Consider the following 17,178-nt stretch of genomic DNA (forward strand, 5'->3'; position numbering starts at 1 on the left):
AGAGTGTGAATGAAATGACTCCAAGTTCTGTTCACCCATTGCCCCTGTGATCACTGAACGAAACTAGCTTCCAATTCAGCATTACCTCAATTTTAAATTCTGCAATTCTTGATTGCATAATCTTTTCCAACCTTATTTCCCTCTCTAACAGCACTGTGGGTGTACCTACACCACAGGGACTGCAGTGGTTCAAGAAGGCAACTCATCACCAGCTTCTCAAGGGCAACTAGGGTTGGACAATAAAACTGCTGGCCCAGCCAGCGAAGCGCACACCCTATGAATGAATAAATAAATAATGAACCTCCTTCATCTCAACAGCTCTCTGAGATCTCTGCGCTTCTCCAGTTCCAGCTTCTTGAAAATCCTGTTTCCTTGTTTCACCACTGGCAGCCGTGTCTTCAGTGTCAAGGACCTAAGCTCTTGAATTCCCTCCCTAAACCTCTCTACGTTTCTGTTCTCAACTCCTTTAGGACACTCCTTAAAACCTACCTCTTTGACCAAACTTTTGGTTATCTGCCCTAATACTTCTGTTGCTCAGCGTCAAATTTGGTGTGAAAATTGTCCCTGTGAAGCTCTTTGGGACATGTTATTATGCTAAAGGTGTTATATAAATGCAAGTTGTTGTTGTCTGACCTACTTTACTGTCCAGCCTCTGCCAAATATGTGTTGTGAGCAGTTTTTTTAATGAAATAACCACACGTACAGACCTGTGTATAGTTTTTATTTGCACAGTGTCAAGTCTCAATGTCACTCCTCTACTAATGTCACACATGATTTCAAATATTATTATTTCAGGGGAAGAGACATACGAAGGAAAGGAAAATTTACCCGCTGTGCGGCTTACAGTGGGATTCATAGATACATAAAGCTTTCAATAAATGTTACTAAATTTCAGCTGAGTTCAGCACACAGGACAGCTGGTGTCTGTCCTTCAAGTCTACGAGGCAGGAGGGCAATGACGTTAAACGCATCTGTGATGAACAAAAAAAAATACAGGTCAGGCCTAAACATATCGAGATGGAATCTTACAATGAGCCAGCTGAAACGAACACAGGTCAGGTTGCACACTCTTAGCTCTCTTCTTAAAGGGGCCCCTTCTGCATCACAAAGCTGCAGGCTATGATGGTGTTGAGATGCGCAAGATTGTGAGTATAGGTTTGTCACATACTCACGTGGAGTCCCTTTAAATCCATTCCCTCAGAACAACCGGGCCTGAGGACCATGGAGGACAGTTAGAGGGGAAAATTTTGCCTTTTCGCACATCTATTTATAACGGGCACAGTGAGAGGTGAACCTCTTCATTAGAGACATAAGAATGGAACTTTCTGTAGGCAACATAGTGAGGCATCATTATGAACTGAGGAGGAGAGTGTAGAAATCCAAAAGGACATAGACAGCTTGGTGGAATGGGCAGACAGGTAGCAGATGAAATTTAATGCAGAGAAATGTGAAGTGATTCATTTTGGTAGGAAGAACATGGAGAGACAATATAAAAGAAAGAGTACAACTGTAAAGGGGGTGCAGGAGCACAGGGACCTGGGTGTCTATGTGCATAAATCATTGAAGGTGACAGGACAGGTTGAGAGAGTGGTTAATAAAGCATACTGTATCCTGGGCTTTATTAATAGGGGCATTGGGTACAAGAGTGAGGAGGTTATGTTGAACTTGTATAAGACACTAGTTCGGCCTCAACTAGAGCATTGTGTCCAGTTCTGGGCACCGCATTTTAGGAAAGGTGTGAAGGCATTAGAGAGAATGCAGAAAAGATGCAGGAGAATGGTTCCAGGGATGTGGAACTTCTGTTATGAAGATAGATTGGAGAAGTTGGGACTGTTTTTCTTGAAGAGAAGATTAAAAGGAAATATGATCGAGATTTTTAAATTCATGAGGGGCTTGAACAGAGTAGCTAGGGAAAAGCTGTCCCCACTCATGAAAGGACCGAGAATGAGAGGGCACAGATTTAAAGTAATTGGCAAAAGAAGCAAAAACAATATGAGAAAGCGAGTCGTTCGGGTCTGGAATGCACTGCCTGAGAGTGTGGTGGAGACAGGATCAATTGAAGCATTCAAAGGGGAATTAGACTGCTATTTGGAAAGGAAGAATGTGCAGGATTATGTGGAGAAGGGAAGAGAATGGCACAAGATGAATTGCTCATTGGGAGAGCTGGTGCAGATGCAATGGGCCGAATGGCCTCCTACGCTTCAGACAATTCTGTGATCCACCACTTCGTGGGGAACCGGGTGAAGATCTACCTATGTTTATGGGGTTCCATCCATCTATATATAGGGGAAATAGTGATGCTCCACCTCTTTATAGGGGAGGGTTTGTCTGTTTACAGAAGACACAGGAGTGTCCACCTGTTTATTCTGAACATTGCAATGCTCCTCCTGTTTATACAGAACACTGGAGGTGATTTTGGGGAAAAGGTGAAACAGGTACTAAATGGGTGCTGTGCTAAGAAGACATATCTGTTTAAAAGTCTGGTTATAGCCCACAGTTCTGGGGCAAATTGGTTCTTGCCATGATAGGAACATGCCTGGAGAATCTAAAACAAAGACCCGGACATTTGGCACTCAAGCACTGATTAGAAGAAATTGAAGGAATTGAGTTTGGAGCTTTCATACATGCACTTCCACTGAAGGTGTGGAGACTATTGTCTGGGAGAGAATCAGAATCACAGAATTGTTTCAGTGCAGAAGGAGAGCATTCGGCCCATTGTGTCTGTACCAGCTCTCTGAATGAGCAATTCGCTTCTTTAAAATTTATTCACGGGATGTGGGCTTCGCTGGCTGGGCCAGTATTTATTGTCCATCCCTAATTGCCCTTGAGAAGGTGGTAGTGAGCTGCCTTCTTGAACCGCTGCAGTCCATGTGGTGTAGGTACACCCACAGTGCTGTCAGGGAGGGAGTTCCAGAATTTTGACCCAGTGACAGTGAAAGAACGGCCGATATATTTCCAAGTCAGGATGGTGAGTGACTTGGAGTGGAACTTCCAGGTGGTGGTGTTCCCATCTATCTGCTGCCCTTGTCCTTCTAGGTGGTAGTGGTCGTGGGTTTGGAAGGTGCTGTCCAAGGAGCCTTGGTGAGTTCCTGCAGTGCATCTTGTAGATGGTACACACTGCTGCTACTGTGTGTCGGTGGTGGAGGGAGTGAATGTTTTTGGAAGGGGTGCCAATCAAGTGGCTGCTTTATCCCATTCACCTTTGGGCCAATCCAATGTTTTCTCCCTGTAACCCTGCACATTCTTAATTTTCAGATAAGTCTAATTCCCTTTTGAATGCTTCAATCGAACCTGCCTCCACCACACTCTAAGGCAGTGCATTCCAAACCCTAACCACTTGCTGTGTGCAAAAGTATTTTCCTCATAACACTTTTCCTCATATCACTTTTTTTTGCCAATTACTTTCAATCTGTGCCCTCTCGTTCTCAATCCTTTAACCAGTGGGAACAGTTTCTCTCCATCTACTCTGTCCAGGCCCCTCATGATTTTGAATACTTCTATCAAATCTCCTCTCAGCCTTCTCTCCCCTAAGGAAAACAGTTTGAACTTCTCCAATTTATCTTCATAACTGAAGTTCCTCATCCCAGGAGCCATACTCCTGAATCTTTTCTGCATTCTCTCTAATGCCTTCACATCTTTCCTAAAAGTGGCGCCCAGAACTAGAAGCAATACTCCAGCTGAGGTCAAACTAGTGCCTCATACAAGTTCAACATAACCTCCTTGCTCTTTTACTCTATGCTCCTATTAATAAAGCCTAGGATACTGTATGCTTTATTAACTGCGCTCTCTACCTGTCCTGCCACCTTCAGTGACTTATGCACATATGCACCCAGGTCCCTCTGCTCCTGCACACCCTTTAGTTGTACTCTTTATTTTACATTGTCTGCCCATGTTCTTCCTACCAAAATGAATCACTTCACATTTCTCTGCATTGAACTTCATCTGCCAATTGTCTGCCCATTCCACAAACTTGTCTAGGTCTTATTGAAATTCTACATGATCCTCCTCACTGTTCACAATGTTTCCAAGTTTCATATCATCTACAAATTTTGAAATTGTGCCCTTTACACCAAGGTCTAGGTCATTAACATAAAGCAGGAAAGGCAAGAGTCCCAACACTGACCCCTGGGAACTCCACTACAAACCTTTCTCCAGCCCAGAAAACATCCATTAACCACTACTCTCAAATATAAAAGCAAAATACTGCAGATGGTGGAGATGTGAAACAAAATCAGATAGTGCAGAAAAAACTCTGCAAGATTGGCAGCATCTGTGGAAAGAGAAACAGAGTTAATGTTTTGAGTTAATGTTTCGAGCCCAATATGACTCTTCAGAACTAACCACTACCCTCTATTTCATGTCACTCAAGCCAATTTCCTGTCCATGTTGCTACCGCCCTTTTTATTCCATGAGCTATAACTTTGTTCACAAGTCTGTTGTGAGGCACTGTGTCAAAAGGCTTTTTGAAGTCCATGTACACCACATCAACAACATTGCCCTTATCAACCCTCTCTGTTACCTCCTCAAAAAACACCAAGTTAATTAAACATGACTTTCCTTTAAGAATTCCATACTGGCTTTCCTTAATTAACCCACATTTGTCCATATGACTATTAATTTGCCCCGAATTATTGTTTCTAGAAATTTCCCCACCACTAAGTTAAATTGATTGGTCTGTAGATGCTGGGCTTATCTTTACACCCTTTTTTTGAACAAACATTTGCAATTCTCCAGTCCTCTGGCATCACCCCTGAGTCTAAGAAAGTCTGGAAAATTATGGCCAGTGCCTCGACAATTTACACTCTCACTTCCCTCAGTATCCTTGATAATCAATGATGGAGGATGTATCAGGGCAGAGAGAGGGCATTCAGGTTCTTTGATGTGGGACAGGAGGTCCTGGTGGAGGAGGCAGACAGGAGGATGGATATCCTCTATGTCCAGGCTGGGGGGTGGGTGGGAGGGGTGGTGGGAGGGTGGGGGCGATGGGCGGGGCATAGACAGAACTAGTGCAGACAACCTGGGAAGATATCACTGAAGAGGTGATAGCCAGGAGCACTGTTCCCAGGACATTGCTCTGGTGGCACAAGAAAGTTAATGAAACAAGTGGTTAAGGTAAAAACTCATCTTCCAATCACACTGCTCATTAACTGTATCACAACAATCATTGAAACCTCACATTCACACACCCAGGTCTCCCATTTAATACATACTGACATTCAAACATCATACAATACTGCATCCTTCCCAGTCCGTCACCACACTTTAAATCCTCAACACATCCCTCTATCTTCGACCTGCCCCTCTATCCTCAACATGACCCTCCATCCTTGACACCACCCTCCATCCTCAACACAACCTATCAGTTTTCAGACAGACTCTCCACTGCATCAAGCATTGGGTTTAAGGCACCTTGAGAATGCTGGTCGAGGAACTGGTGTGGGAATCATGGAGAAGAAATATGCTGGTTTCTCTCCGAATAGAAGCATTCCTATGACAGTGAGAGTCATTTAGGGTGAAACACATGTACCCACTGAGGAGATGGAGTGAAATGAGACCATATGGAGCTTGGAAATGAGATGTTGGAGCATTAGGGATCTCCACACCTCAGGCACCTCTCACAGACTTCAAAGAAATGAAGCAGAACACACACACAGACACACAAAAAAAAACACAGACACACACACACAAACATAGAACTTCATTTACAATCACCACTCTTTCATTTCCAGGAAAAGATAGCACATAACGAGTGGCAGCAGGAGCTGTCTTGTGGGGGGTAGGGCTGGCCACAATTAGGAGGGTAGCTGGAGACCCTGTGGCCACAGGCAGAGCCAGGGGCGTCTCATTGAAGATATGAGGCCATTGGAGCTTCCTGACAGAGTCACAACTATTCCTGATCCCTAATGCCCCAACCTCTCCTCACTTCCAAGCTCCATATGGTCTCATTACACTCCATCTCCTCAGGAGGTACATGTGTTTCACCCTAAATCCTGCTCATCCCCCCTCCCCCCTCCCCACCCGGGGGTCCACATCACACCTTCCCAGGAGGAAGATACACCTCGTCCTGTGAAACAGGTTCAGGAAGAGCAACAGCCACTTCACCTCTCCCTCCCCCCACCCCAACCAGAGGAAGAAGAGGAGGGGAGGGAGGGTGTGTCAATGACTCCCACTGCCACAGGATCCAGCTCAGAGAGCAACATACACAATTAGAGATTAGCTTAGAACAGGGTCCACACAGTGGAATGCACCTTGTGGGCAGCAGCCACACAAAGTAGTAGGGACACCACAGGAACCATCTAACCAGGTGGCAAGGCATCATAGTGGTCCTGTAGAGGAATCAGGTGAGAACCTCGCAGAACCAAGCTTCAGAAGAAGGTGGGGATAGGTGCCTTAAACTGAATGCTTGCTGCAGTGGAGAGTCTGAAAACTGACAGGTCACGTCGAGAATGGAGGGTCATGTCGAGGATAGAGGGGCAAGTTGAAGATAGAGGGATGTGTTTAGAATGGAGAGTCATGTCGAAGTGGATGGTGGGTTATGTTGAGGAGGATGGAAGGATGTTGGAGGGTTGTGCTGAGGAAGGAGGGTATAGTTTAGGAGGATGGAGGGTGGTGTCAAGGAGGATGGAGGGTGATGTTTAAGAGGATGGAGGGTTGTGTCGAGGAAGATGGAGGGTGGGACAAGAAAGATGGAGGAGGGTCATGTCAAGGAAGGAGGGTCTAGTTGAGGAGGATGGAGGGTGATGTTGAAGAGGGTGGAGGGTTGTGTCAAGGAGGATGGAGGGTGATGCCGAGGAAGATGGAGGGCATAGTTGAGGAGGATGGAGGGTCGTGCCAAGGAGGATGGAGGGTTGTGTCAAGGAAGGATGGAGGATTGAGTCAGAGGATAGAGGGTTGAGGAGGATGGAGGGTCGGGTCGAGGAGGATGGAGGACCTGCCTCCTCCGTGGCCTGTGGCTGATCTGGAATCCCCCCTCTTAAGCAGGAGAGGCTGCTCGAGTCCGGCCTGTGACCTGTGAACCCGACATGGTGCAGCATCTGATGACTGAGGTCACAGTTTCCAATCAACGCAGCTTCCATGGATAGGTGAGCAGCTGCAGTAGAAGCTCAGGGAGCTACCATGCTGCAGCTGGCATCCTCCATTCAAAGGGGCTGAAAGAGTGTCTCCAATTCCCACACATCTGTCCTCCAGCAGATCACGGGCCTGGCTGAACAGAGGCCCCGAGGTCATGGTGTGGGAATCATGGAGCTGGCACCTCATGGCCTCTAAGGATGGCAGCATTCCTGCTCCCTCCACCCCCTCCATCCCCCTCTATTGCTTGTCAGCTGGGTGACCAGGCTGCTGAAGCCCATGTTGGTGCAGTCTGAGAAGGGACTACCACAGCCCAGGGCCTCTCGAGGAGATCCCAGGAGGAGGACTCTTCAGATTCTCAGCAGGCCACCCATCTGAGCTGCTGCTGTGACTGGTGCTGCACTTCGTAGAAACACCGGACTAGGCAAGAGCACTTTTAGATAGTCACTAAGGGTCAGTGCGTGGGCCGAACAGTTTAATGTTTGTAAATGTTTTGTTACATAGTTTGTATGTATATAGAGAGTGACGATGGTAATTGGGTAGTGGGTACAATCAATGGTTTTTATTGTGATATGTATGGGGAAAGGGTTAACAGGATTGAGTGCAGATGCTGGACTGTGTGATGGACCCTCCATTTTGAAGGTGCGGTAGCAGTGCTGCAATGTCTGATGGTGCAGATGTCTCTCAGAAGTGGTCTTCAATTTGATGGTGACCTGGGTTCCTCCTTGGTGTAGGCCATCCACCCAGGACTCTCTGGTGATCTCCCAGTGACCCTTACCTTCCTCGTCCCCTCCCTCCTCCTTCTGACAGAGAGATTGAATGACAGAGACATGGACTGTCAAAGGTTCTGATTGATAGAGACAGAGGGGAATTTTACAAAGTTTTGAAGGTCTGATAGTAGAGATTGGGGAGCATGTGGCAAGTCACCATAAATGGAGCTCTCTTGTCTCCGTGTCCTGTAGCAGCTAGTGCAGACCAGCCTGGCTGTATCCCCTCCTCCCATTCCTCCCGTAGAATAAAGGGGTTCCTAGCAAGATCCCCACGATCAACTATTCCCTTTTTTTTGGTGACTTCTGCAAGGCCTCCAACAAGTGGAGGAGCACAGCATGCACTCTATTTGGCTGAAGTCCTTAGAAAATTTGCAAATAAATGTTGATAGAATGTCAGTGAAGTCTTGACAAAGTGTCACAGAAAGTCTCCTGAAATGTCTTAAATATCCTCTTCAGTCGATCTCCAGCAGCAAGTGAATGGTGAAATCTGGGCATAGCTTTAAGTAGTGCTCACAATCCTCAGCCATGAATTCCTGACTGCTGTTCAGCTGGTTGTTGCTCGGAGAGGTCAGTAATTGCTGCACTCAGCGGCAAAATGCCATGCAGCCTCTTCAATGACCTATGGTCAATCACTGCCTTAATGATTGTTGGGATGGCCATTCCTACCACGTGCAATGCCTTTAGTTTAAATAAATCTTTTGGTTATGACGTACTGTGTGATACCCTGGAGATGTGATCAAGTGAGAGATAAATGTCAATTCTTCCAATATTAAATTCCTGGGGACTGTTTGTTTCTCCACACTTATTGTGTCAAAAGTGAATTTGGGGGAGGATTCAGTATTGTAGAAAATGTTGAAGCCTCACCTGTCCAGAGGGGCTGTTCCAATGGTTCCAATCTTCACTGGGGTACAGGGACAGCTGGAGGGAGCAAAGAACAACAGAATCAGAATGGAAAGAAAGAGAGAGAGAAATGGATAAAAGGAGGGAGCCATATAGGGAAAGAGACAGAGGGACACGTAATCCAGGCTGACACTCTAGAGCAGTACTGAGGGAGTGCTGCACTGTCAGAGGTGCCAGCTTTCTGATGGGATGTTAAACTGAGGTCCCATATGCCCTCTCAGGTGGACATATGGTCAGATGGATTTATTCGAAAAACAGTAGGGAGTTCTTCCTGGTGCCTGGGCCAATACCTAACCCCCAACCAACACCAAAAATACACTAGTGTTGTGCGAGGTGCTTGAACAAATTGGCTGTCATGTTTCTCCTCATTACTAAAGTGGCTACACTTCAATCTACTTCATTGGTTGTAAAGCACTTGAGAAATTCTGAGGACGTGAACTATTCACATTCAGCACTGTGCCCCAACACTATACCTCTGCTCGAACACTGAACAACGAACCTGGTCAAATAGTTCTTGAGTTGTTGTGTCAACATGAGGGCCACCCAAAGCATGTGATTCTGCTGGTAAATTGGCTCGGTAAGGACAAGTGAGCTGAACAGGCCAGGAAGGCCCAGATGTTGAGTAGACTAAGATATGCCAGAGCACCAATAGGGGAATTGCAATTAACCTTGGCACCTCAGTGCTGGGGTTGGACAGGAGAGGTGAAGGACAGGAACTAGTTAGGTGGATTCTGATCAGAGTTAATCCCACGTTGACCTAGGCTCTGAACTGAGATCAGGCCTTGGATTTGGCTCAGGATCAAAATTAGAATTGGGCTTGTGCCAGGGATTGGGCCCAATATCTGACTTTGCACCAGGCTCAAGATCAGGCTCTTGTGACTGAAATCAGGATCGGGCTCAGAGCTGAGCTTTGAATTGAGCTCGGGATCAGGCTCAATTTCAGGATGAAGTTGGGATCAGGATTCAAATCGGGATCAGGCTCAGAATCGAGCTCAGTGCTCTACTGCCTGAGGTCTAACAATGTGCTGGAATGCTGAGTGGCTGCTTGGGAGAGTTAATGGTTAGGCCTATACCGTGTGACTGAAGTATGGCAGGGGCAAGGTGTAAGCACAGGATTTGCTGGGGTAGTTGGGAGAGAGGAGTCACAGTGTGGTAAAAAGAGTCTGAGGCAGAGCTCTACGGAGGGAGCAAGTTTGAACCTGGCATCGCAGCTCATGCAATGTACAAACCAAAGTAGCAGTTTCCAGGTCAGATAGCAGCTTCTAATGGGCTGCTAATTCCTCTCAGTACATTCCCGATGGGATTTGGCTGAGGTTCTGGGATTATTTTAGTACAGAGCTGGAACAGAACCAGCTGCCCCTGAGCATGGTCTTGTGGTAAATGTCTCTGCACAGTAAACAATTCAGCACTGGCACAGCACCCAGATTCAAAGAGAAATGACTGGTATTTAGGGCATCAGAATTCATGCTCTTCATTATCATACTCCCAAGGTCTGCTTCTGCCAATAGGGACATTCTGATCCTGTTAACTGACAGGTTGAGTTATGAAGAGCTGTAAACTCACTTGTAAAAATGCTTATTCACTTGGTAAACTTCTCCACAGGATGTTTGTGGAAGGTCACTTTCCCTGTGGTATGATGTTGAAAGTGCCACCTTGCTACAGTATCTGCCAATTTGAATGTTGTCTGATTAAGGTGGGGAGGGTGTTGGGATCACAGAATTGTCTAAAGTGCAGAAGGAGGCCATTCAGCCCATTGTCTCTGCATCAGCTCTCCAAATCAGCAATTCACTTAGTGCCATTCTCCCCTTAATACTGCACATACTTTCTTTTCAGATAACAGTCTAATTCCCTTTTGAATGCTGTGATTGAGCCTGCTTCCACCACGCTGTCAGGCAGTGCATTCCAAACCCGAACCACCTGCTGTCTGAAAAAGTTTTTTCTCAAATCGCTTTTGCTTCTTTTGCCAATTGCTTTAAATCTGTGCCCTCTCGTTCTTGATCCTTTCATGAGTGGGAACTGTTTCTCCCTACCTACTCTGTCCAGGCCCCTTGTAATTTTGAATATCTCTATCAAATTGCCTCTCCGCCTTCTCTTTTCTGAGGAAAACATTCGCAGCTTCAACAATCTATCTTCATAGCTGAAGTTCCTCATCCCTGGAACCATTCTCGTGAATTTTTTCAGCACTCTCTCTAATGCCTTCACATCCTTCCGAAAGTGCAGTGTACAAAACTGGACATGATACTCCAGCTGAGGCCAGATAGTATCTTACACAAGTTCAACATAACCTCCTTGCTCTTGTACTCCATACCCTGATTAATAAAGCCTGGGATACTGTATGCTTATTTAATTGCGCTGTCACCTTCAATGACTTATGTACATACACACCTTGGTCCCTCCGCTCCTGCATGCCCTTTAGAATTGTACCCTTTATTTTATATTGTCTCTCCATGTTCTTCCTCTCAAAATCAATCACTTCACATTTCTCTGCATTGAATTTTGTCTGCCACCTCTCTGCCCATTCCACCAACTTGTCCAAGTCCCTTTATTTGGAAGTCCATTTACACCACATCAACAGCATCACCCTTACCAACCCTCTCTGTTACCTCTTCAAAAAACTCCAAGCTAGTTAAATATGATTTTCCTTTATGAAATCCATACTGGCTTTCCTTAATTAACCCAAATTTGTCCATGTGGCTATTAATTTTTTCCAAAATTATTGTTTCTAAAAGTTTCCCCACTGCCGAAGTGAAACTGACTGGCCTGTAATTGCTGGGCTTATCTTTAGACCTTTTTTGAACAAAGGTTTATGAATATTTTGAACATTTACAATTCTCCAGCCCTCTGGCACCATCCCTGTGCCTAAGGAAGACTAGAAAATTATGGCCAGTGCCTCTGCAATTTCCACCCTCACTTCCCTTGGTACCCTTGGATGCATCTCATCTGGTCCCGGTGCCTTATCAATGTACAGGTAGCCTATCAAATACTTCCTCCTTATCAATTGTAAACCCTCTAGTGCCTGAATTAGCTCCTCTTTCACCATTACCTGGGTAGCACCTTCTTTCTTGGTAAAAACAAATGCAAATTATTTATTTAATCCCTCAGCTGTGCCCACTGTCTCCACCTGTAAATCCCCTTTTTGGCCCTTAATTGGCTCTATTCCTCCTTTTACCACCCTTTTGCTATATTTACCCCTATAGAAGACTTTGGGATTCCCTTTTATGTTAGCTGCCAGTCTCTTTTCATACTCCCACTTTGCATCTCTTATTTGCTTTTTCACCTCCCCTCTGAACCTTTTATATTCAGCCTGGTTCTCAATTATATTTTCTACCTGACATCTGTCATAGGCACACTTTTTCTTCTTTATCTCATTTCTATCACTGTTGTCATCCAGGTTGCTCTGGATTTTTTACCCTACCTTTCCCTTTTGAGGGAATATACCCTGACTATGCATGAACCATCTCTTCTTTGAAGGTACCCCTCTGAATAGTCTCTGTTTCAAGCACTTCTTGTGGCAAAACATTTTTTGGTGAGCCTATCCATTGTGAGATCTATGTTCTCCTAGAGTCATTACAGCACAGGATGTCATCCTGTTCAAGTCCATGCCAGTACTCTGTAAAGCAATCTAGTCAGTTCTATTCTCCTGCTGTATCTCCTAAACCCTGCAAGTTTATTTCACTCAAGGGCCCATCCATCTTCTTTTTGAAATCACTCACCATCTCTTCCACCACCTTTGTCGGCAGTGTGTCCCAGGTTATTACCACTCACTGTGTAAAACAGTTCTCCCTCAAATTCACCCGGCAACTCCTGCCCAAAACCTTAAATTTGTCTCTTCTGGTCCTTGTACCATCAGCTAATGGGAATTGTTTTTGTTTATCTACCTTACCTAAACTTGTCATGGTCTTGTCCACCTCTATTAAATTTCTCCTCAATCTCCTTGGCTCCAAGGAGAACAATCCCAGTTTCTCCACTCTCACCTTGTAACTAAAGTCTCTCAACCCTGGAACCATTTTGGTAAATCTCCTCTGCACCTTCTCAAGGACCCTCACATCCTTCCTAAAGTCTGGTCATCAGAGCTGGGTGCAATACTCGAGTTGTGACCAAAGCAGAGATTTATAAAAGTTCATCATAAATTCCCTGCTTTTGTACTGAATCATCATCATCATTGTCGGCTGTCCCTTCATTCGAGGATACTGTCAACTCAGGGTCACAGGTTTCTGCCATGGGTCTTCATGTGACTGAACAGGCCGATTCTTGACCCACACATCTTTGAGCACCTAGGGCGGGACATCCCACGTGGTAGTGAGATCTGGAGTACAGGATTTGCTTCCTTTTCTTTTGTTTTCTGCAGCGGTTCTGCCTCATCATTAAGACATCCAGACTCAAAGCATGATGCAACTTGATGAACAAGTTGTCATCACTTTGAATGATGGGTAGCAAGCTCCTCCCAGTCATTAATGCCAATGCTGCCGCACTTCAAGGAGAGCGTCAGAGAATCCCTGTAGCGTTTTCTTTGTCCTCTCTGGAACTCTGGCTATTTGAGAGTTGAGAAAACAGGACTTGACAAATCCAAGACAAATGTCGAGAACAAGGCCAGGAACTCTTTATTGCATTCATTGACCTGACCAAAGCATTTGACTCAGTAAGTTGCGATGCTCTGTGGGTTTTGCTCCAAAGATTTGGACATCCAAAAATCTTCATCAGAATCCAGCAGCTGCTTCCTGATGCTATGTCAGCAACTGCAGTGCGTGAGAGATCTGAAACAGCTCCTTCCGGTGTCAAGCAAGGTTGCGTGATAGCTCCCATACTATTTACAACCTACCTGACATCACCTCATCAAAGATCAACTGCTCTCTGGTGTGCGTATTAAATACTGCCTAGATGGAAAATTCTTCAATGTCAGTCCCCTCCGTGCCAAAACTAAACATAACCTTAGATACACATGATCTACAGTTTGCAGATGACGGCAGTGTTGTTGCCCACTCTGCACCAGATTTGCAAGCCATTCTTGGTCTCTTCAATTCTGCATACAAGACACTTGGCCTGTCCATGAATGTTGCCGACAAAGACCTATTTACAAAATCCAAGGTCCCATTTGCAAAACCCACAGAGCATCCTCCAGTCTGAAAAATAACCGTTTACCATGATTCACTGTTTTCTTTCCTTAAGCTAATTGTTTTTATCCAAGATGACACTGATCCTCCTATGCCATGAGCCTCAGTTTTGTTAACCAATCTTTTAAGTGGTACTTTGTCAAACACTTCCTTAAATGCCATATAGACAACATCCACCGCATTCCCCTCATCAACATTATCTGTTACTTCACATAAGTAAAAATTAATCTTGTGGCTACAAGAGCAGGTCAGGAGTGCGGAATCCTGCAGCACATGACTCACCTCCTGACTCCCAAAAGCCTGTCCACCATCTACAAGGCGTTAGAATCATGTCCCTCAAGACTGATGTTTTCTTTTACAAAATGGAAGGATTTGGCGTGAAGGATTTTGATGTCGCCAGGCGGATGTGGTTGGCGGGCCTGGGAGGGGCCGGGAAATGGCCTGCCGCCTGCGATGCCCCCCCCCCCCCCCCCCCCCCACCTCTTTTCTGATGAGTGCCTTGCTGCCCTCCTGGAGGAGGTGGCTGCCAGGAGGGAAACCCTTGTCCCCAGAGATGGGAGGAGGAGGCCACCGCACCTCACCAAGAGGGCATGGGAGGAGGTGGCAGCCTAGGTGAGCAGCCATGACGTGGTGTGGCACACACGGGTGCATTGGAAATACTAAGAATGAAACCCTGAACAGAGATGAAGCTGCCAAGTACCAATAAGTGACCAGCAGCAAACTATCTCCAAACTTCTCACTACTCTCACTGGCAATGCTGCTGACCCGTTTTATCCCGCCCCTGGTTGAGGTTTTTGACAATGTCGGCTGCCCACCTGCCCGTTTTACCTGTACGACGAGCGTGAAATCGCACGGGCAACAAAAAATTGCCATCAATTGGACTGTTACTGGCCTTAAGTGGCCTGTTAATTAATGGCATACGTGGCTCTGGCACCCGCTTGTGTCTGCCGAGTAAAATATCGCGCAACTAGGCGATGACAGTGGACATTCGCCCGACGTCATCACGCGCTATGTTACGCCCGATCGGGTCAGGCACGCACCTGCCCATGGGACATAAAATTCTGCCCCTGGACATCTGGACGCTAACCAGGGATTTTTTTTCAAGAAGGTCATAAGTCCACCTTGGAACTGTAAACAAGCAGGCCTTTTCCAATAAATCACCTGACCCCTATGGTTCTTGTGAAGGAGTTGTTTGTGTTGAACTGCAAAGCTCTTTACTTCATGAAAAGCTGGGAGACAAAACGCAATCACATGTGACTGACCCTTCAACTAAGGGGAACAGTTGCTCCCTATCCACCCTGTCCATGCCCCTCATAATCTTGTACACCTCGATCAGGTCACCCCTCAGTCTTCTCTGCTCCAACGAAAACAAGCCAAGTCTATCCAACCTCTCTTCATAACTTAAATGTTTCATCCCAGGCAACATCCTGGTGAATCTCCTCTGCACCCCATCCAGTGCAATCACATCCTTCCTATAATGTGGCAACCAGAACTGCACACCGTACTCCAGCTGTGGCCTCACCAAGATTCGAGACAACTCCAACATGACCTCCCTACTTTTGTAATCTATGTCTCGAACAATAAAGGCAAGTGTCCCAAATGCATTTTTCACCACCCCACTAACATGCCCCTCAGCCTTCAGAGATCTATGGACACACAAGCCAAGGTCCCTTTGTTCCTCAGAACTTCCTAGTGCCATGCCATTCATTGAATACTTCCTTATCAAATTACTCCTTCCAAAGTGTATCACCTCACACTTTCTAGGGTTAAATTCCATCTGCCACTTATCTGCCCATTTGACCATCCCGTCTTTATCTTCCTGTAGCCCAAGACACTCAACCTCACTGTTAACCATCTGGCCAATCATTGTGTCATCTGCAAACTTACTAATCCTACCCTCCACATAGTCATCTATGTTGTTTATATAAATGACAAATAATAGGGGACCGAGCACAGATCCCTGTGGTACACCATTGGACGCTGGCTTCCAGTCACTAAAGCATCCTTCTGTCATCACCCTCTGCCTCCTACAACGAAGCCAATTTTGAATCCACCTTATCAAATTACCCTGTATCCCATGTGCATTTGCCTTCTTTATAAGTCTCCCATGTGGGACCTTGTCAAAGGCTTTGCTGAAATCCACATAAACTACATCAACTGTACTACCCTCATCTACACATCTGGTCACCTCCTCAAAAAATTCAATCAAATTTGTTAGGCATGACCTCCCTCTGACAAAGCCATGCTGATTATCCCTAATCAAACCTTGCCTCTCCAAGTGAAGATTCTCTCCTTCAGAACTTTCCAATAGTTTCCCTACCACTGACGTGAGACTCACTGGCCTGTAATTCCCTGGCTTATCTCTACAACCCTTCTTAAATAGTGGAACCACATTAGCTGTTCTCCAGTCCTCTGGCACCTCCCCCGTTGCCAGAGAGAAATTAAAAATAAGGGTCAGAGCCCCTGCGATCTCCTCCCTTGCCTCCCTCAGCAGTCTGGGACACAAATCATCTGGACCTGGAGATCTGTCCACTTTTAAGCCTGCTAACACCTCCAATACCTTGTCACTCCCTATATCAATTTGCTTAAGAGCCTCGCAGTCTCTCTCCCTGAGTTCGATACCTTCATCCTCATTCTCTTGGGTGAAGACGGACGTGAAGTATTCATTCAACACTCTCGCGATGTCCTCTGGCTCCACCCATAGATTGCCCCCTTGGTCCCTTATGGGCCCTACTCTTTCCCTGGTTATCCTCTTCCAATTGATATACTTATAGAATATCTTGGAATTTTCCCTACTTTTACCAGCCAGAGCTTTCTCATATCCCCTCTTTGCTCTCCTAATTGCTTTCTTAAGCTCCACCGTGCACTTTCTGTACTCCACTAATGCCTCTGCTGATTTGCTTCCATTGTACCTGCTAAAAGCCTCTCTTTTCCTTCTCATCGTAACCTGAATATCTCTGGTCATCCATGGTTCTCTGGACCTGTTACTCCTTCCTATCACCCTAGATGGAACATGTTGAGCCTGTACCCTCCCCATTTCCTTTTTGAACACCCCCCACTGTTCCTCTGTAGATTCCCCCACATTTACATGCCAGTAGAAGATTTTTGCATTCTCTTTTATGTTGCCTAACCTATTCTCATAATCTTTCCTTGCCAGTCTTAGTTCCCTCTTCACTTCCCCTCTCAACTTACTGTATGGTTCTCTCTTAAAGAATTCACCTGACATGCATCATATATCATTTCTTTTTGGTTTATCATATTCTCAATGTCCCTTGTTACCAAGGAGCCTTGGCTTTGGTCCCCTTGGTTTTCACTCTTGTTAGAATATA

General features: G+C 45.8%; 1 protein-coding gene across 1 annotated transcript in view; it reads right to left on the reverse strand.

The window, feature by feature from the left end:
• Window positions 1-706: 706 nt before the first annotated feature.
• LOC144683652 (myosin-binding protein H-like) overlaps window positions 707-17,178 on the reverse strand; it is a 78,749-nt gene continuing 62,277 nt past the window's right edge. The window contains exons 10-11 of the mRNA XM_078546901.1: window positions 8,703-8,756; window positions 707-971 (exon numbers count right to left, since the gene is read on the reverse strand). Coding sequence (XP_078403027.1) covers window positions 8,737-8,756 — 20 coding nt within the window. The 3' untranslated portion in view covers window positions 707-971; window positions 8,703-8,736. The remainder of the gene's footprint in view (window positions 972-8,702; window positions 8,757-17,178) is intronic.

The sequence above is a fragment of the Cetorhinus maximus genome, chromosome 8 (assembly GCF_964194155.1).
Source record: "Cetorhinus maximus chromosome 8, sCetMax3.hap1.1, whole genome shotgun sequence".
NCBI lineage: Eukaryota > Metazoa > Chordata > Chondrichthyes > Lamniformes > Cetorhinidae > Cetorhinus > Cetorhinus maximus.